Genomic DNA, 22,676 nt, shown 5'->3' on the forward strand with positions numbered 1-22,676 from the left:
AATCAATATACGCTTATTAGGATTTTTTCTTTTTACCAAAAATATGTAGAAGAATACATATTGGCCTAAACTGATGAATAAATTTGTTTTTTAAAATTTCCTTTTTTTTTTGGATATGTATTATAGCAGAAAGTAAAAAATATTGTTTTGTTTTACAAATTGTCGCTCTTTTTTTTGTTTATAGTGCAATAAATAAAAAAAAGTAGGGGTGATCAAATACCACCGAAAGAAAGCTCTATTTGGGGAAAAAAAGGACATCAATTTTGTTTGGGTACAGCGTCGCACAGCCGCGCAATTGTCAGTTAAAGAGTTACAGTGCCGTATTGCAAAAAATGGCCTGGTCATTAAAGGGGTAAATCCTTGCGGGGGTGAAGTGGTTAAAATGGTTGTGAATGTAAACCTCGGACATGAAATATGAACAAAGCATATCCCTCTATAGTGAGTACTTGTCTCAATTAAAAGCACCAAGTGTCATTTCTGTCTGCTACCTGTTCCTCTGCTATCTGCATGAATCGCGTCTGACAATTTTTCCTGACACCAAGAGAAAAATGGAGACAGGGGAGGGACCTCCAGTAGATTGACAGCCTCAGCTTTGTACCTGTATGCTGTGTGAGGGGCATGTCTCTTCCCTCCAATCAGCTCTCAGAGCTCTCCTCACTGAGCTTTGCAGAGTGTAACTTCAGCTCTCCGCCCCTTCTTTTTCAGCATGTTCAGACAAGCATATAAATTCAGCACTTTGAACAGATGTAGGGAAGAGAGGACTGCAGATAGACAGATACAACTTATGTAGGAGGATTTCTTTCATCTCTGTGCATAACCTAAGGATAGTCCCTTCCCTGGGTATATGTAATGTTTTACAACCACTTCAATAAATGGCTCTTGGCTGAGATCTGTTTAAAGGCACACGCCACCATTATACTCACCTAGGTAGTCATCAAAGGAAAACTTGTCATTGTCCCATATCTGTATCATGAGGTTTGGAGGGATTTTACTTTCAGTCTTATCCAAGCTCCAGAAGTGTTCCTGTAGAAGACAGATATGTGAATATTTTATGTGAACCTTACAATCCCGGCAATGGAGACTTAAAAATTGGTGTTGACATGAAGTTGTCCCTTCCCATCTGTCCACACACATTATTTGGCTATAACATCCTTGTCGGAATACAGAATTGTATATTGTGCAAAATCAGTACATCAGAATTTTTTTTTTTGAAAATCTTTTTATTTTGCGTATATCAAACACATAGACAAAACAAACATACAGCAGTACAGCCAACATTTGGCTAACATCAGGAGTGGGACCCGCGCAGGGGTCGCAAGTCAGCATAACGGAACCAAGAAATGTTAGATTATTGACGACTACCAGAAGATACCATCATCCATGTGCGGGCCAGGCTCATGCTCCAGGGGTAGGTTAATAGTTAACTAGTTCACCTAAGCTACTGTGCTGGCAAGAGTTGATTTATCAGGGCTTCAAGGGAGGTCGTCAGATAGCGAGAAACCTCCTAGCCTACTGCAGCAGTGGAGGGTTCCGCCAACCACTTAGACCAGACCCTGTCATATTTTTTTGGACAGCCTCTATGAATATATGTATATTTGTATAGGGGTATCACATCATTGACAAGTGTTTTTCATAGACCTATAGAGGGAGGAGCTTTCTGCTTCCAGCATAGGACAATAGATTTCCTGGCGTAGAACAGCAAGAGACCTAACAGGGTTCTCTCAGCCACCCTGGGTACCAGGTCCTCCACCAGTCCCAACAAGGATATTCTTGAGGATAGGACAATAGAGATACTTAGTCGTTCATTCACCGCCACAAGAATTTATGACCAAAATATTGAAATTACCGGGCAGGACCAGAAGATGTGAATGTAGTCCCCTGGAGCGTGATCGCACCGCCAGCACTCCGGGGAGAGGAAGGACCTCATCTTGTGCACCCGATCGGGAGTGAGATATGCTCTATGAACAATCTTGTACTGAATGAGGCGATCTCTCAAGGAAACCAGCATTCTAAATGGGAAATCCCATACATCCTCCCAGTCCTTGGAGTCTAGCTCCAGAACGTCTTGACCCCATTGCTGACGGAGCCTGGACAACTCAGGAGATGAGACCCGGAGGAGATGTGCGTAGAGCACGGAGGTGGGCTTGTTGGTGCAGACAAAGCGTAAAATCCGTTCCAAGTCAGATTGCACCAGCTGCCCCTCGCCTGGTGGAAACTGGGCCTTGAAAGCATGGGACAGCTGAAGATACCTGAATTTGTGTGAGGGCGGGACATTGTGGTGCGACATTAAATGATCAAAGGGGAAGATCGAAAGGTCTGAGGTGACATCTGAGAGAGCTTTGATATGGTATTTGGTCAACACCACAGGGTCTGGAATTTTGAAAAGGTGATGTAGGTTGGGATTGTTCCAGAGGGGGGCGTTCGGGGATACCGCAATTGAAGGATAATTTTCACAGGCCAAGCCCTCCCACCAGGCCCTTAGGCAGTACATCAGAATTTAGTAGAGATATATTCTGCAACCAGTAGATGGCAGTGTTTATATGTTTGTAGCTGCATCCATGGTATGCTCTTTTTCTTTTCTGTATAATAAAGTTTCCTGTTTTCTGTCTGCAGTTAAGCAACAAAGCCCCCGTGGAATGTGCATGGTTGTTCTGTAGGGCTTTATACAGAATTTCTAACAATCCTCCACACCTCTGGAAAGGCTTTCCACAAGATTATGGATCAAAAGGAGTAAAAGAGCTGGACCCCTTGAGTGGATGGGGATAGGTAGTCCAAATTTAGATTTTTTTGCAGGCAATTCTCTGTAAATAGAGATATCCAATGAAGTCTCAAGGAATGTCTAGGTTGAATTGGAAGAATGACAGTACCACAGGCTGTTACACTGGAGCCTCAGCCCTACTATATCCACTTTCCCTATGCAAATTGGAGTCCAATACAGATATAATTTATTGTCAGCATACAAGCCACTGATGAAGGGTTGTGAACCACTGAAACATTGTGGCTGTACACTATTACATTGTGTTTTAATGAAAAAACCTGGAATTGTCCAATTGTTGTGAAGCTTTCATTCTTCCAATCTACATGATTATGCAGTGGCGGCCCGCGCTGCCCTCCCTATCACTGCCGTCACCCTCCCTATCCATGCGCCCGGCCCCTTTCAGGATGCTGGGTGCATGAATTCCTATGGGGGGGGTTGAAGCACCTGATTAGAGCCAGAGGCTCTAATAGGCTTCAAAATAGGGTGGGCTCGGAGCACGGAGCATTGCGTGCGGAGCCCACCCAGTTGTGTTGCAACAGCGAATGAATATTCGCTGTTGCAACACTAATCCTCCTCCCGGCCAATTGGGAATCGGGTCTGATATCCATCACCCGATTGACTGAAAAGATAGGGCGATCCTATTGGACGCCAAGGAGGAGGGAGGGAGACGCACGTTGAAAGCTGCCGTGATCTCAAAAGAGAAAAGGACACCGGAGACGCTGCCAGATGCCAGCTGCAGCCTGATCCCCTACCCGATGTGCCCGCAGATCTCTGCCGCTCTGTGCCCGCCAATCCCCGATGTGCCTGCCGATGGGATAAGTACCGGTGGACCGGCAGACAGCGGGGAGAGGGGCGGCCCAGGAGTCAGATGTGGCCATTTACTTGCCTTTATCCAGGCCTTGGGGCACTAGTCCTCCCACTGATACAAGATACTATTCCCCCCACTGACACCAAATATGGGGCACTACTATTCCTTCCCCTAGTATCAAAGATGGGTTCACTGTTTACTCCCACCGATGCCAGGGCAATTTCAACCCCAACTGGCCACAGTCCAGCCCCCCTAAAGTCTGAAGGCCTTTTTTTAAAAACTATTTGGAGACCCCTGATCTACTTAGTGCCTACATAGTAATTGGTAGTGCACAAAGTGTTTTGTGAGATGGCTTTCAGAAATTTGGATTCATAAAAATTGCTTTGGGGAATTACACTCCCTGACCTTAGGAAGGATCGTCATTGCAAGACACTGGCATAAGCCTCATACACATCCTCCCTTTTTTTTCCTTATGGATTCTTTATGTCACATGGAACAGATGGTCTCTTGGGAAAACGGCACTGAAGAAGCATACATACTTCCCTGGACAGTATGGAACTATTTCAGATATTCATTGAATTTCACTTCCTTTATCTGAAACTTCCTGCAGGCACATACTAGGCTATCTCCCTCATCTTTAGCTATATAATAAGGCTACGGTTGGCGCCTGGACCTAGGGTGGGATTTCTCCTTTTTTTTTTTTCTGTAGTCTCTGTTTCTCCTTTTTTTTTTTTTTTTTTTTATATATGTAGTCCACGAAATTTGTTCTAGTTGTTGGTAATCTACAGACTACAGATTGTGGCCTAGCCTATGCCCCACTGCATGTAGACACCATTGAACCATTTTGTGGATTATCCAACGTCTACTTTTTGTGGATCCCTCTCTTATAAGAGACTATTTTTTATCTGTTTCTATGGTTTTGTTTCTTAATATTGTACTCTTTTCTACATCTCTACTAGTATATTGTATACTATGAAGTTATGGAAACCATGCAATTTGTGGTAGAAAATAATAAAGGATACATCAGCAGACACAAAAAAAAAAAGATGTTCCTTTTAATAAAATAATTAAAAAATAATGTGTTGTGCGTACTAACTACTCACAAGGTGCATTATATGAATAATATAAAAACATACACAGTCCCAATGTATAAACCTTCGGTAACAAACCAGAGAAAATTGAGTACTGTCCGTGATACTTTTTTTATTTGCACTAACATACAATTTTTCAGGACAAGCTTTCAGGGTGTGTCCCCTTCTTCGAGGTCCAAGCAGTACTCAAGTACTCTGTCACAGTACTCAAGTACTGCTTGGACCTTGAAGAAGGGGACACACCACGAAGGCTTGTCCTGAAAAATTGTATGTTAGTGCAAATAAAAAAAAGTATCACGGACAGTACTCAATTTTCTCTGTCACAATTGCACTAATACGGCTACAATCACATCAAATATGATGGGAGGTAACAAACCAAAAAGGGTGAAAAGATTATATAAAGAATAAACTAAAGTGTTAAAAAAAAAGTCCCATCAAAAATGCAGAGCAGATGAATGTGCTCCTCTTCATGCAAGATTGTGTATATGATGTCACCAACACACACCTTCTACTGGCGTCATTGCGTTCCGGAAGTCCAATCTTCTCTGCCGGTTTGCTAATCATTTTTACATGTACATCATTTTTAACCCTCTGTAAGTGTATTTTTTCGTTACAAGAAAAATTTTAGAAGGTTTTTTACATAATGGAGAGGCTTCTTTTTGTTTGCTTTACATGATATTAATATTGGAAGTCCAGACATGGTTGTCTATTGAACGGTTTTCCTGGTGGCCTATAGCTGATGTATGGAGGGTGCCATTGACATATGGAAATAACTGAAGCTCTATTTGACCACTCATAATAAGGAGGTCATAGTGAGTTGGTAAGCGTACATCCTATCATCACTCTGGGTGAAGGTGCATGAAGGTATAAAATCTCCTTGGTGCAGCAGCCCCCCCACCAATACTTACCCAAGTCCCATCTTGATCCAGAGATGTACACAAGAGCCTCAGCTCTCTGTGGACTCTCCCTTCTCATTGGCTCCTGCCGCTGTTAATCACAGTCAGTAAGCCAATGAGGAGAGGAAGGGGGTGGGGCAGAGACACAGCTCTGTGTGTTAATGGACACATGTAGAGCAGGAGGTCAGGAATGAGCCTACTTGGGGGTCCCCGTTGCAAGCTGCTTGCTCTTGCAGGAGGGAAGGGCCAAGAATGCCGGCGGGGGACCCAAGAAGAGGAGAATCGGGGCTGCTCTGTGGAAAACCAATACACAGAGCAGGTAAGTATAACATGTTTATTATAAAAAAAAGCCTTTAAAATGACAGTAATACCTTGGATTATGAGCACAATTCCTTCCAGAAGAATGCTTGTAATCCAAAGCACTCATATCAAAGCGAGTTTCCCCATAGGAAATAATGGAAACTCAGATAATCCGTTCCACAGCCACTGCTTGTCTATGCAGTACTGCATGTGGCCAGAGGTGCGGGGGCGCCGGAGACACTTGGAAACACTCGGAGATGCTCGGAGACCACTCGGAGACACTTGGAAACACTCGGAGATGCTCGGGGACCACTCGGAGACACTTGGAAACACTCGGAGATGCTCGGAGACCACTTGGAGATGCTCATCACCGGACCTCTGGTCAAATGTGATACTGCACGCCCCAGAGGCATATTTATTTCATTATATGTTTTATATTCTTACCTACTTCTGTAATTATTGAGCTTCATTCCTTATGTTAACATGTATCTATTAACATGTACGTTAAGCTTATTACTATGAACTTAATAAAAATCTTTTGACAAGGAATCCTACTCGTTTTGCGAGACAGCGCTCGCAAAGCGAGTCAGGATTTAAAAAAAATATATAAATTGCTCGTATGGCGAAATGCTCGTAAACTGCGTTACTCGCAATCCGAGGTTCCACTGTACTTTAATTTTGATGTCAAATTTCGATTTAGTTTTAGTCATAGTCTTTTGACTAAAATGTAATTTTAGTTTTTGTCGTATTTTAGTCATCTGAATTGTTTTAGTTTTAATCGTATTTTAGTCATCTGAATGGTTTTAGTTTTAGTCATATTGTAGTTGACTAAAATAGTGTTATGCCGCGTACACACGATTGGACATTCTGACAACAAAACCTTGGATTTATTTCCAAAGGATGTCGGCTCAAACCTGTCTCGCATACACACGGTCACACAAATGTCAGAAATTCCGATCGCCAAGAACGCGGTGACGTACAACACGTATGACGAGCCGAGAAAAATGAAGTTCAATAGCCAGTGTGGCTCTGCTGCTTAATTTCGAGCGTGCGTGGAATTTTGTGCGTGGGAATTGTCTACACACGATCGGAATTTCCGACAACGGATTTTGTTATGGGAAAATTTGAGAACCAGCTCTCAAACTTTTGTTGTCGGAAATTCCTACAAAAAATGGCCCATGGAGCCTACACACGGTCGGAATTTCTAAAAACAAGCTCACACTGAACATTTGTTGTCAGAAATTCCGATCGTGTGTACGCGGCATAAGCTTTGTCAACAAATCGAACGCCGCTTCCTACCACTGTCTGTCTTATGATACTTCCACACCAGTATTTTATCATTGGTATCTACAGAATTGATTTGTTCTTGTGCTTGAACATTCCAAAACAAACCCTCCATAGCGAGAGTGGAAATTCTAGGCCACAACAGATCTTCTTTTCCAATTCGTGAAAAATGAGAACTGTTAGATGGCTCCTGCCATCTTTTATCATGACTTGGCTGAACCATAGAGGTGCATGTTCCCTATGGATGAAAGTCAACAACTATTTCATCTGCCGCACAACTTTTTAACATTGCGCAAATATTTTCTGTGTGAAATGTGACACTTGGGCAGAAGCGGATGCCAGGGTTGGCCGCTGACACGCAGCCGGTTAGTACTCTCAGATACATCGTCTTTACTAATGATCGCACTTTTCGGCTGCTCTTACCTTTGCGGAGACTGAGCAGACCTGCTCGGCTGGGAGATAGTCAAATGGGAAGATAAACCTCCAGTTGAAGTTGCCTTCACCACCCATAGACCTGTAGTGAACGTCTGTTTTTTGCCTATGTTCTTCGTGGCCGATCATCCAGCTGAGGGAAGAAAGAGACAAGATGGTTAGCTAGGGAGGAAGTCTTTTTTTATGTAAGCCTGCCAGCTTCAAAATGGGTAGCACCCACATGGGGGCATATGTGTATGAAACACTGCCTGGCTTTATAAAAAACAGTATAAACCTTTATAGAAAGTAAAAGTGTGTGTCTTCTCAGATAGTGGAGGAGGAAGCAGTACTGGATCAGTAATCTGTATATAAGGTGACAGTGTGTGTCTTGTCAGATAGTAGAGGAGGAAGCAGTACTGGATCAGTAATCTGTATATAAGGTGACAGTGTGTGTCTTGTCAGATAGTAGAGGAGGAAGCAGTGCTGGATCAGTAATCTGTATATAAGAGGTTCTGGAGAAGAAGTACTTCATGACTCTTATGATAATAATGGAGAGGGGTGTGTTGAATGGGTGGTGAGTGGCATGTAATGTATTGTACAAGGCTGATTGCGGGTGTACATAGAGCTGTAGATTGTACATAGAGCTGTAGACTGTACATAGAGCTGTAGATTGTACATAGAGCTGTAGATTGTACATAGAGCTGTAGACTGTACATAGAGCTGTAGATTGTACATAGAGCTGTAGATTGTACATAGAGCTGTAGATTGTACATAGAGCTGTAGACTGTACATAGAGCTGTAGATTGTACATAGAGCTGTAGACTGTACATAGAGCTGTAGATTGTACATAGAGCTGTAGATTGTACATAGAGCTGTAGACTGTACATAGAGCTGTAGATTGTACATAGAGCTGTGTATTGTACATAGAGCTGTAGACTGTACATAGAGCTGTAGACTGTACATAGAGCTGTAGACTGTACATAGAGCTGTAGACTGTACATAGAGCTGTAGATTGTACATAGAGCTGTAGATTGTACATAGAGCTGTAGACTGTACATAGAGCTGTAGACTGTACATAGAGCTGTAGACTGTACATAGAGCTGTAGATTGTACATAGAGCTGTAGACTGTACATAGAGCTGTAGATTGTACATAGAGCTGTAGACTGTACATAGAGCTGTAGATTGTACATAGAGCTGTAGACTGTACATAGAGCTGTAGATTGTACATAGAGCTGTAGATTGTACATAGAGCTGTAGATTGTACATAGAGCTGTAGACTGTACACATCTCGGATATTATATTAGATACGTAGTATGGAGGCCTCTTACCTCTTTACATAAATATCGCTCATTTTCTCCCCTGTGATGCTGACATCATCTAGGATGACATCCCGGGTGTTCCAAATTATGCAGCGCAACAAAAACCTGGAGGAGAGACAAGAATTAAACACACAAATCTTATGATTGCATTCACATCTGTGTGTTGCAGTGCACTGTACTGCTGCTTCAGGAAAGTCACTGATTACTAGACATGTGCAATCCGATTAGTTTTGACAAATTCGTTAATTCAGAAATTGAAAATTTGGAAATTCGAACTTTCGGAAATTTGACATTTCAGAAATTTGACATTTAGGAAATTCGAAATTTCATAAATTTGAAAATTCAAAAATATGGAAATTTGAAAATTCAAAAATAAGAATGAAAATCTGAAAATTTGAAAACCCGAAAATCTGAAATAATAACTAATCATAAATATTAAATTATAGCAAAGCTGTGGGAGGGACCCAGCAGGCTCCACCCACTACAGGCTGCCTGCAGAAAACTACAGGAGGGGGGCGGAGACAAGACCAGTCACTCTGTACCAGGAGAGAGCGCAGCAGTGAGCGGTCTTTATTACAGAAAGCCCCACACTGGATTACTGCACAGATCTGGAAGATATACACAGAGCTCACCAGTCAGGCTGTATATACACGCAGACCACCCTCTTGTGATGCTGAGCCTCCTTGAATGAAAGAAGTGAAATACAATGAAAGAAAGGGGTGGGCCAGAGACAGGCTGTGGAGGAAAGGGGCTAGATGAGGAAAGGGCTATATGATGGTGGACATCCTCCAGCCAGGAAATGAAGTAGTTTCTATCTGACTTCAAATGAAGCACCTCCAACCCAAATGGCATGGGGGTAAATATGGGAGTTTAATTGTGCCACAAAGAGGTCACACAGATATACACTCACCGGCCACTTTATTAGGTACACCTGTTCAATTGCTTGGTAACACTGCTGATCAGCCAATCACATGGCAGCAACTCCTCACATTTAGGCATCTAGACGTGGTGAAGACGACTTGCTGAAGTTCAAACCGAGCATCAGAATGGGGAAGAAAGGGGATTTAAGTGACTTTGAACGTGGCATGGTTGTTGGTGATGGACGGGCTGGTCTGAGTATTTAAAAAACTGCTGGGATTTTTACACACAACCATCTCTCGGGTTTACAGAGAATGGTCCGAAAAAGAGAAAATATCCAGTGAGCGGCAGTTGTGTGGAGTAAAATGCCTTGTTGATGTCAGAGGAGAATGGGCAGACTGGTCCAGATGATAGAAAGGCAACAGTAACTCAAATAACCACTCGTTAAAACCAAGGTATGCAGAATACCATCTCTGAACACACAACACATCAAACCTTAAAGCAGATGGGCTACAGCAGCAGAAGACCACATCGGGTGCCACTCCTGTCAGCTAAGAACAGGAAACCGAGGCTACAGTTTGCACAGGCTCACCAACATTGGACAATAGAAGATTGGAAAAACGTTGCCTGGTCTGACGAGTCTCGATTTCAGTTGCGACATTCAGATTGTGGGGTCAGAATTTGGCGTAAACAACATGAAAGCATGGATCCATCCTGCCTTGTATCACCGGTTCAGGCTGGTGGTGGTGTAATGGTGTGGGGGGGATATTTTCTTGGCACACTTTGGGCCCCTTAGTACCAACTGAGCATCATTTAAATGCCACGACCTACCTGAGTATTATTGCTGACCATGTCCATCCCTTTATGACTACAGTGTCCCCATCTTCTGATGGCTCCTTCCAGCAGGATAATACACCATGTCACAAAGCTCCAATCATCTCACCACTGGACAATGAGGTCCCTGTACTCCAATGGCCTCCACACTCACCAGATCTCACCACACTCACCAGATCTCATCCAATAGAACACCTTTGGAATGTGGTGGAACAGGAGATTTGCATCACTGACATGCAGCCGACAAATCTGCAGCAACTGCGTGATGCAATCATGTCACTATGGACCAAAATCTCTTAGGAATGTTTCCAACACCTTCTTGAATCCATGCCATGAAGAATGAAGACAAAAGGGGGTCCAACCCAGTACTAGCAAGGTGTGCCTAATAAAGTGGCTGGTGAGGATAGATATATTTATATTTATATTTATATATATATATATATATATATATATATATATATATATATATATATATATACTGGTTATTATATATCAGTGATGGCGAACCTTGGCACCTCAGACGTTTTCGGACTACATTTCCCATGATGCTCATGCACTTTGCAGTGTAGTGGAGCATCATGGGAAATGTAGTTCCAAAACATCTGGGGTCCCAAGGTTCACCATCACTGTTATAAATGTGTGTGTGACCCCTTTGTGGCACAATTAAAGTCCCATATTTACCCCCATGCCATTTGGGTGGGAGGCGCTCCATTTGTGTTTAAATTGAGGGATGTGGAGGAATATTAGTAAGTAAGTGTGCAGTGAAATCAGATTAAGCCATTTCAGTACAAGAGGGAGGGCTGAAGTTCAATTTTAAAGAACGCTGAAGAGGACTGAGAGTTATTCTCCCCGATACGGACACAAAGAGATATCAAAACCTGACAGAGGTTCTAACCCCTTCCCAATCTATAAGGCTAAAACAGATTTCTGTAAAGTAGCATGACCACAGTGAAAGCATACATTTTCGGGTTTAATGAATATCACTGATTAAATGTATTTTTAGTATGCAGATTGGAAGACCTCAGTGTGACCAATCAGATTCCAGATCTCAGGCAAGAGATCATTTGCAATTTATGTCAACAGGAAATTGAACTGACCACATCATCGCTACTTTAGTCACCAATCAGATTTGAGATGACTTGGGTCACATGACACATGAGATAAACTGGTATCTCCCTGCCCCAGCACAACCCACAGGTGTATTATAGAGGATTATATCATAAATCTCACCTTTTTGCTTTTCTTGGCGTGATGTTAAACGGCGGCCCAGGAGGTCCCAGAAGCTTGGGGAACACATCTACCCACATCTGCAGCTTTCCCTAGAATGAAGAAGTACAGGCTGTGAGGACAGAGTGGCTGAAGAGATACAGTATCTCACAAAAGTAAGTACACCCCTCACATTTTTGTAAATATTTTATTCTATCTTTTAATGTGACAACACTAAAGATATGACACTTTGCTACAATGTAAAGTAGTGAGTGTACAGCTTGTATAACAGTGTAAATTTGCTGTCCCCTTAAAATAACTCAACACACAGCCATTAATGTCTAAACCGCTGGCAACAAAAGTGAGTACACCCCTAAGTGAAAATGTCCAAATTGGGCTCAAAGTGTCTATATTATGTGTGGCCACCATTATTTTCCAGCACTGCCTTAACCCTCTTGGGCATGGAGTTCACCAGAGCTTCACAGGTTACCACTGGAGTCCTCTTCCACTCCTCCATGACAACATCACAGAGCTGCTGGATGTTCGAGACCTTGCGCTCCTCCACCTTCTGTTTGAGGATACCCCACAGATGATCAATAGGGTTTAGGTCTGGAGACATGCTTGGCCAGTCCATCACCTTTACCCTCAGCTTCTTTAGCAAGTCAGTGGTTGTCTTGGAGGTGTGTTTGGGGTCATTATCATGTTGGAATACTGCCCTGCGTCCCAGTCTCTGAAGGGAGGGGATCATGCTCTGCTTCAATATGTCACAGTACATGTTGGCATTCATGGTTCCCTCAGTGAACTGTAGCTCCCCAGTGCCGGCAGCACTCATGCAGCCCCAGACCATGACACCCCCACCACCATGCTTGACTGTAGACAAGACACACTTGTCTTTGTACTCCTCACCTAGTTGCCGCCACACACGCTTGTCACCATCTGAACCAAATACGTTTATCTTGGTCTCATCAGACCACAGGACATGGTTCCAGTAATCCATGTCCTTAGTCTGTCCCTTCTGGGATGACAGGCCATGCAGACCAATTTGATGCAGTGTGTGGCGTATGGTCTGAGCACTGACAGGCTGACCCACCACCCCTTCGACCTCTGCAGCAATGCTGGCAGCACTCATATGTCTATTTCCCAAAGACAACCTCTGGATATGATGCTGAGCACGCGCACTCAACTTCTTTGGTCAACCATGGTGAGGCCTGTTCTGAGTGGAACCTGTCCTGTTAAACCTCTGTATGGTCTTGGCCACCGTGCTGCAGCTCAGTTTCAGGGTCTTGGCAATCTTCTTATAGCCTAGTCCATCTTTATGTAGAGCAAAAATTCTTTTTTTCAGATCCTCAGAGAGTTCTTTGCCATGAGGTGCCATGTTGAACTTCCAGTGACCAGTATGAGAGAGTGAGAGCGATAACACCAAATTTAACACACCTGCTCCTCATTCACACCTGAGACCTTGTAACACTAACAAGTCACATGACACCGGGGAGGGAAAATGGCTAATTGTCCCAATTTGGACATTTTCACTTAGGGGTGTACTCACTTTTGTTGCCAGCGGTTTAGACATTAATGGCTGTGTGTTGAGTTATTTTGAGGGGACAGCAAATTTACACTGTTATACAAGCTGTACACTCACTACTTTACATTGTAGCAAAGTGTCATTTCTTCAGTGTTGTCACATGAAAAGATAGAATAAAATATTTACAAAAATGTGAGGGTGTGAGATACTGTACAAATTCTGATGGCTGAGGTGGAGATTGTGACATCATCTGCCCACCTCTCCACCCCAGCCAATCAGAAGAAAACTTGCGTTCATTCATAAAAATACAAGGCTTCCTGTGAATGGAGGAGCAGCTCTCAGCCCAAGTTGATCTTGTGTCGGCAGCAGACAGGAAGTCCCCATACCACTGCCGGAACAAAGCTTTGTATATTGTATATAGCTGATGCTACATACAGTTTATACAACACTGACAGCGGGAGCATCAATTAGTTTGGCCCAAACAAATTATATAAAGTGATAACAAAGCTGGAGTTAGGCTTTAAGTGATTTGGTGTTTGACTCTCACCTAATGCTGGTTAGTTCAGTTAAAGCTAGACCCTCCATGTTTCCTAAGTCAGTGCTAGTACTTTGCAGAGATAGAGCTTAGTGCAATTGGATTCGATCAGTGTTGCCAACCGCCAGTATGGTGTGTGTTACCTACCTGACATACACTCACCTACCTGACATACACTGACCTACCTGACATACACTGACCATTACACTCACCTACCTGACATACACTGACCATTACACTCACCTACCTGACATACACTGACCTTTACGCTCACCTACTTGACATACACTGACTTACCTGACATACACTGACCATTACACTCACCTACCTGACATACACTGACCTACCTGACATACACTGACCTACCTGACATACACTGACCATTACACTCACCTACCTGACATACACTGACAATTACACTCACCTACCTGACATACACTGACAATTACACTCACCTACTTGACATACACTGACTTACCTGACATACACTGACCATTACACTCACCTACCTGACATACACTGACAATTACACTCACCTACCTGACATACACTGACCATTACACTCAACTACCTGACCCACACTGACCTACCTGACCCACACTGACATGATACACTGACCTACCTGACCACCAGACTTCAGGTGACGTGACATCCTCCTGCAGCTCAGTCGTAGTGTGCGGCATGCCCGTAGAGTAGACAGCAGGCCCTCCAGGCAGCCAGAGCCATGACACACACGACAGGAGAGGAGAGCCGCCCGCCCGAGCGCTGAGTGGGGATCTTCTCACAGTGGCGCGGTGGCCACATTGTAATTCCCGCCCTCTGGAGCCTGCAGCGCCTTCAATGGACGTCAGACGTCCGCGGTCCCCGCATTGGACCAGTGGGACATCCATGAAGGCTCCAGAAGGCGGGACCTGGTATGTCACTCGGCGGTGCTCGGGGTCAGATGGGTCCCCGCTCGGCGGCGCTCAGGGGCTAATGACAAAACTGTGCATGCCCAAGACCCGGGGCTTTTTGGGGACCCACTCAGGGCTCCAGCCACCATCAGCCCCCCCCCCCTCCCCACACCACTGGTGCCACCCATTCTAATTTCTTGCCCTGTCCCTGAGCTACTTACTTACTATATTTAAAATAAAATAAGAAATATGTTTTTTGCCTTATTATCTACCTTAAATCACATTGCTAATTGCATATTGTACTTGTTTGTAGCCTAAATCCTGAAATTTGCAATTAAGACTGAAATTTAGTAACTTTTGGAAATGCCAGTAAAAACGTGGCTGTGCGAGTAAATTTTGGGTGACGTGTCAGTGAATTTCAATCTGCTAGGTTGGCAACACTGGATTCAACTTCTGTGTCTTCTTGAAGAGTTAAGCTATCTGTGGATTGTACCAAATCAGCAGGTAACCATATTGTCGGGACAGAGGTATGTCAATGCATAAAGCGACATTTAAAACAGAACAGGTCATGAAAATTTAAAAAAAGAATGCTATTTGGATAAACAAGCCAAATAAAATGCTAGATATGTAGGTGAGTTGTACAATTTAAATGGGGGCCACCATGTCCTATATCCAGTTTTATAATAAACTTAATTCCAAGAGGTAGTCACTGGAGGGGAGACCTCACTGCTGGCATGCCTGAGTAGAAAAGGGCCACTAATATCCACCTACGACTGAAGATTTTACTACCATTTACATTCTTGCGGTGGGTCATGTGCATTATGTTAAGGCAGCACACTGAAAATAATGGACCAAAATGTCCCTAAAATTGAACATGTCACATTTGTGACAGAATACAACGCAATGCATTCAAGTGGAAGTAAAGTTTCTGTGTAATCAAATAGCTGACAGGCAGGGTATTTATGACAAAAGAGACCCTATTGGTCTCTTCTACCATAAATGCTTCCTTCTGCCTGTCCGCTGTCATATTCACTGATCCGCGCGTGCACAGCTCAGCGAACATTTATTGCCCTGATCAGCCCCCGATCCATGCCATGGTGATGTGACTCCCGTGCACATGTCCGGGAATGGTGTCATGGCGGTCTGGCTTATCAGGTGGCTGAAGGCACAGGGACACGGAAGGAAGACCGGGAGAAGATGGAAGCGCCGGGGACCTGCTGGATCGGTCCAAAGACTGCGCTGGAGGACTACACTTGACAGGTAAGTCCAGTGCATACTAGTCCATTATGGCATAACCCACCTGGGGGGGCCTTTAACCACTTAAGGACCGATCCTCTTTCTGAGATTTGTTGTTCACAAATTAAACAGTTTTTTTTTTTGCTAGAAAGTTACTTAGAACCCCCAAACATTATACATTTTTTTTCTAACACCCTAGAGCAGGGATATGCAATTAGCGGACCTCCAGCTGTTGCAAAACTACAAGTCCCATCATGCCTCTGCCTCTGGGTGTTATGCTTGTGGCTGTCAGAGTCTTGCTATGCTTCATGGGACTTGTAGTTCTGCAACAGCTGGAGGTCCGCTAATCGCATATCTCTGCCCTAGAGAATAAAATGGCGGTCGTTGCAATACCTTCTGTCACACTGTATTTGCGCAGCGCACTTTTTTTGGAAAAAATACACTTTTTTGAATAAAAAAAAAAGACAACAGTAAAGTTGGCCCAATTTTTTTTTATATTGTGAAGGATAATGTTATGCCGAGTAAATTGATACCCAACATGTCACGCTTCAAAGTTGCGCCCGCTCGTGGAATGTTGACAAACTTTTACCCTTAAAAACCTCCATAGGCGACATTTAAAAAAATCTACAGGTTGCATGTTTTGAGTTACAGAGCAGGTCTAGGGCTAGAATTATTGCTCTCGCTCTACCAATCGCGGTGATACCTTGCATGTGTGTGTAGTGCCCCTACCAAATTTGGTAGAGGATTAGTGGTGTTTTGCTAGAATAGCAGGGGGTGTGGCCGCCTACACTTGGGCTCAGGGATACCTCCTCTGCTTGGGAGTGGATTCTGCTGACAAGAGAGAAAGGGCTGAGACCTGAGTGGCAAGAAACCCCATGTAAGAGAAGTGACCAATGGTTAATTTCTGTGGTCTTGAAGGCGGCCTCTCATAAAAAAGGGGGGGGGGGGGTCATATGTCCTGGGGAGTGGAGGAGGGAGAGATCAGGAAAGCATGTAGTAGCTGGTGCGTTAGGGCGTTCCCCTGCCGGGGAGGGGAACGTGCCCTGCGGAGTGGAGGGATGGAGGAGCCATCGGGAGGAGGAAGTTCGGGAGGATTGAAGTGGCTGGAAAGCCCGGGAGTTCAGAGATCCTGGAGCTGGATAGGTCAAGGTCGGGTTCCCTGGAGCAGAAGTCAGCAACTAACGCAGGAGGAAGTAGCAACTAAGCGGAAGAAGGTGACTGGGAGACAGCTTTCTGTGAGTAGAACATGGACTGTTGTTGGGAGAGCGCAAAGGGAGTGCAAACCCAGTGAAGCTATTCAGAAAAGGAAACACTTCTTGGGGTTAGTGATGGAAGATGAACACTGCAAGTCACAGATATAGGTGGTGAGGCCTATGACTTTGAGTTTCAACTTTCATGGCATTATTCAGAGTGATGCTTAGCTGCCCATATAGGAAGTGTACATCAGAAACAGGAAAGGACAGTTAACAGAGGGAGTTTAATCTACAAAGCCACGGTTATGGATTAATATCTCATACGCATTAAGAATGGGATTTATCAGTACATCTCGTATTCTTCATTGACCTGTCCTACCAACCAGTTTCAAATAAAGTAACATAAAATTTCAGCATCTTGTCTGTTGTGAAATGGGAATTGCATGGGGAGGTCGGAGGGAAGCGGGATGGCAAAAGGCAAAATGAACAAATCAGCAGCTCCCAAGGGAGTGGTGCGCTACATGTGGTTTGAAAACCGTTAATATGTGGGCGCTAGTCACGTATGCGTTTGCTTCTGCATGCAAGCTCGTCTGGACGGGGCGCGTTTAAAAAAAACATTTTTTTTCTTATTTTTTTTTACCTTTACAAAAAAAAAAATTGTTTCACTTTTATTCCTATTACAAGAAATGTAAACTTCCCTTGTAATAGAAAAAAGCATGACAGGGCCTCTTGAATATGAGACCCGGGGTCAAAAAGACCTCAGATCTCATATTTACATTAAAATGCAATAAAAAAGAAAAAAAAATGTTGTCATTTAAAAAAATGAAAAAAAAAAAAAGGCCCTTTTAAGAGCTATGGGCGGAAGTGACGTTGTGACGTCACTTCTGCCCTGCAATGTTATGGAGACGGGTGGGGGCCATCTTCCCCTCACTCATCTCCATACCCAGGCAGGGGACAGACGCGATCGTAAGCGACAGAGGGGGGGCCCCTCTCCTGCCGGCGATAAAAGTGATCTTGTGACGAATCCGCTGCAGAGACCACTTTTATCTTAAACCGGACCGCTCACAGAAGAAGAGAATACCAGGGTTATGGTAGCTAGCTGCTTCCAAAAACAACAATATCCTCCTTTAAAGTACCAACGTATAACGACGGTCGGCGGTCTGGAAGTGGTTAAAAAAATAATAATTATAGCGGACTTTACTTCCGCTTTAAGGTTCTTTGTGTCACACCACAATGCATGGGTGTTGTCTTTGAGGTAGTGCATTGAGGTAGTGTTTTGTTATAGTGCGTATAATACAGATTTCTTACCTGTTCTATGTCCGGCTGCATGGGGCTATAGAGCGATCGCGTTTCAACGTGTTCATGGACCAGGCCCTGTTTGCGCAGGACGTGCAGAGCAAGACGCTCCTCAGGAGGTCCCAGGTGTGGATTGGGGAATTTACCGTCATCTGTCAGGGAGAGGAAATGAGCAAACGTGAAAACGTGGAATACATTCCAAGACACTCAACAGAGAATATTAACCATTCACAACATCTCTGCACCAGAGGAGCTTACACTCTAATACCCCCCCATGGTGGGTCACTATTATTAAAAGTTTATATAGTTCTGAAATATTCCATAGTGCTGTACAGAGACAACTAAGACATTTACATCTATCTCTGCACCAGAAGAGCTTACAATCTAATGCCCCCACTACAGTTAGATATATTAATACATTCAGCAGATGTTTCTAACTCATTGCTACTCTATGTGAATCATAAAGGAACATTTATAATGAAGACTGAATATCTGGGTTTTTGTTTCAGCCCGATCATGACAGGTCCTCCTTATAAATCTAAGACTGTATTTTCAGAAGTATTGGGATGCCTGCCTTTACACGCACATGAACTTTAATGGCATCCCAGTCTTAGTCCGTAGGGTTCACTATTTAGTTGCCCCACCCTTTGCAGCTATAACAGCTTCAACTCTTCTGGGAAGGCTGTCCACAAGGTTTAGGAGTGTGTCTATGGGAATGTTTGACCATTCTTCCAGAAGCCCATTTGTGAGGTCAGGCACTGATGTGGATGAAAGAGGCCTCCACTCTAATTCATTCCAAAGGTGTTCTATTGGGTTGAAGTCAGGACTCTGTGACACTGGTGCGCAGTAATGTTGGAACAGGAAGGGGCCATGCCCAAACTCTTCACACAAAGTTGGGAGCATGAAATTGTCCAAAATGTCTTGGTATGCTGACGCCTTAAGAGTTCCCTTCACTGAAACTAAGGGGCCAAGCCCAACCCCTGAAAAACAACCCCCACATCATAATCCCCCCTCCACCAAATGATTTGGACCATTGCACAAAGCAAGGTTCATAAAGACATGGATGAGCGAGTTTGGGGTGGAAGAACTTGACTGGCCTTCACAGAGTCCTGACCTCAACCTGATAGAACACCTTTGGGATGAATTACAGCGGAGACTGTGAGCCAGGCCTTGTCGTCCAACATCAGTGCCTGACCTCACAAATGCACTTCTGGAAGAATGGTCAAACATTCCCACACTTGAGTGGGCCAACTCAATATTGAACCCTACAGACTAAAACTGGGATGCCATTAAAATTCATGTGCGTGTAAAGGCAGGTGTCCCAATACTTTTGACAATAAAGTGTATGTAGAGGTGTGTATTCAGCGGCTCACCGAGATCAGACAGACTGTACTCCTGACCACGGAAGATGATCTTGTTGTTTTTGTAGACGGGGAGTTTGAAGTTACGCTTCTTGGCCAATATCTGAAGAAGCTGAGACGGTCGTAACTGGTCCCTCCACTTGTTCGGTCCTGATCTGAGAGGAGAGAAACAAGAAGTTACTCATGTATAGGAAGGACAATGTACCACCGAAACCCAATATTTTAACATTTGCAACCAGGCTGCTAATCCTGCTTTGGGGGTTTCATTTTGACTTTCCTAACTTTTGCACTAAGCCTGTTCACTTGCCAATGAGCATGTCCTTATTGGTCACCTATGCCCTCTCATTGACTGGTAAGTTGGCACTGGAACTGGTGGTGTTCAGGGAAACTTTACTTATAAAAGCTTAAAGGGGCTCTTAGGTTCACTTTAAATAAAACCTGAGTTGCTCTAACACACAGTATCCGTGTTTAAATGGAATCTACGGATCGAAATCTGTCTTGATTTTAACATGGAATGGCAACCGACCAAATGCAAAATGGGCTTCCCCTAGGACTGGAAGTCTGAGCTAAGCTAAAGCCCCGTACACACGATCGGATTTTCCGACAGGAAATGTGTGATGACAGGCTGTTGGCAGAAAATCCAACCGTGTGTACGCTCCATCGGACAATTGTTGGCCAACTTTCCCTGGACAAATGTTGGATGGCAGGTTTTAAAATTTTCCGAGAACAAATGTCTGCTGTCGGATTTTCCGAGCGTGTGTACACAAGTCCATCAGACAAAAGTCCAAAGTACAAACACGCATGCTCGGAAGCAAGGACGAGCCAGAAGCCGTCGGTCTTGTAAACTAGCGTTCGTAATAGAGAATTAACATTCGTGACGCGGCAAATTATGGAATCTCGAAATGCAGCGCACAATTCTCTTCTTCTTTAATGGGATAATAATGAAGCTGCTTTGCTGGTGATACTGATGGAGTTATTCTAAATTAATTTTCGTAAGGATTTTGTTTTTCTAGTGATATCAAGAATAATATTATTATGCTTTTTTTATTTTTTTATTTGGGCAAGTTACCACACCATTATCCCGTAGTTTTTAACTATGTTGGTGCCCCTTGTCAATTTTACATTGTATTTTTTTTAATGTAACTGCCGACTCCGAAACTGTCATTTGAAGTAAAACACATAGCCAAGTATTATTCTCCACTATTTTTTTTATTGTGCATTAAAAAAAGAAAACAAATAAAATTAGACATGCTATCTGCCAATAGAACTTAACCAAAAAGTGCATTCTATGCGTCCAAAAATATAGAAAATATACCAAATCAAATCATTATTCATCTTAAAAAATAATATCAACGCAATAACTCCAAGGCCAATAATAAATAACACGTTATTTCCTCCGGTTCCGTAACATGGCTGGTTGACGAACGGCCGTTCAGAAACGAACTGAGAAGCGCGAAATGAAAAGTGAGAAATGAAAAGCGCAAATCAACACGCACCGAACTTCTACTAACACGAAATTAGCAGAAGGAGCCCAAATGGTGGCGCTAAAGAGCTGAAAAACCACGTAGTACGTCACTACGTTCCTAATTATTGGCCAACAATTGTGTGGCTGTGTGTATACAAGACAAGTTTGGGCCAACACCGTGGACCGTGGACAAAAGTCCACGGATTTGTTGGCCAACAATCCTATCCTGTGTACGAGGCTTTAGTCTTCACCAGAAACCCCAAAAGGGAGGTTCGACTTCTTCCTCTAGTTGATTTATTCATGTTTGCCTCACTAGTAATGTGAAAACCCATGTAGACTCCCAAATCAAATAGTAAAAAGCATAATCCATAAATGCAGGAGGCATTCAGGCATAGTCATAAACCTGGAGTAATCGAAGCACCTTGCAGATTATGCAGACTATGTCATCACTTGTCTACTAGGGCAATGGGTTTTTAAGTTTCAAGAATTTATTTTTTATTTTACCGGGGCAATGTTTTAATTTTTCCCACACATGTTAAAATCTGATTTTTTTTTGCTGAAAATTACTCCGGAGAATAAAATGGTGGTTGAGCAGCTATTTATGAAATTCACATTTTCAGGAAAAAATAAATTTGTGTGAATTTTTTTCACATTAAAAAAAAAAACACCTTTATTAAGAAATTGAATGCAATGTACAGTACACAGACATTATAGAGATCCATAAAACGATATCATAGAAGCCCATTATGCATGTTAGTAAACCATCAAAAAAATAAAATAAAAGGAGGAAGAAAAAGAAAATTAAAAAAACAGGAACCAGTTACAGTAAGCAGATATATTTAGCAGTCTTGTAAAGCTTGTAGGAGGAGTTTTCATTCTCCTCTGACTGCCCTATGAGGCTGCATGACCTCTGACCCTCTGTCTGGACAGTGCTAATTGGCCCTGTGCTGATTACATGCACCCCCCCCCCCAACAAAAAAAATAACTCTAACAATACACACCAAACTGGGCATTTGCATAGTGCCCCCAAGGCTCTGTTCTAATAGCAGATGAATTGGGGACAGTAAAAGAAGGGGAGGATTAGAGAAGACAGGATCAAAAAGCCTTTTTACTTAATGTGTAGGATTAACCCCTTAGGTTCCATAGTTAGTATAACAAGCATTCTTCACTGCATACAGACTGATTTTACTTTTGTGGGGTTAGTAACACTTTAACCACTTCCAGCGCAAGGACGTCATATGACATCTTTGACTTTCAGTGGGGATATCTGAATGATGCCTGCAGCTACAGCATCATTCAGGTATCATCTTTTAGAGCCAGTGATTCTGTGCACCGTAAGAATGATCATAATGGCAGTTCCGCCGCTTGATCGTTCTTACAGGCGACGGGAGGGGATATCCCCCCCGCTC

The 22,676-nt window shown here is 43.4% G+C and overlaps 1 protein-coding gene across 6 annotated transcripts in view; it reads right to left on the bottom strand.

Moving 5' to 3' along the window:
- Positions 1-22,676, bottom strand: part of DYSF (dysferlin) — a 395,589-nt gene that overhangs the window by 17,462 nt on the left and 355,451 nt on the right. For all 6 annotated transcript variants that reach the window (XM_073611045.1, XM_073611046.1, XM_073611050.1 and 3 more), the window contains 6 exons: positions 19,815-19,957; positions 18,454-18,593; positions 11,791-11,879; positions 8,878-8,973; positions 7,561-7,702; positions 924-1,023 (listed from right to left, as the gene is read on the bottom strand). In XM_073611045.1, the coding sequence (XP_073467146.1) occupies positions 924-1,023; positions 7,561-7,702; positions 8,878-8,973; positions 11,791-11,879; positions 18,454-18,593; positions 19,815-19,957 (710 nt within the window). The remainder of the gene's footprint in view (positions 1-923; positions 1,024-7,560; positions 7,703-8,877; positions 8,974-11,790; positions 11,880-18,453; positions 18,594-19,814; positions 19,958-22,676) is intronic.

This window comes from Aquarana catesbeiana, linkage group LG01 (genome assembly GCF_042186555.1).
Source record: "Aquarana catesbeiana isolate 2022-GZ linkage group LG01, ASM4218655v1, whole genome shotgun sequence".
NCBI classification, from domain to species: Eukaryota; Metazoa; Chordata; class Amphibia; order Anura; family Ranidae; genus Aquarana; species Aquarana catesbeiana.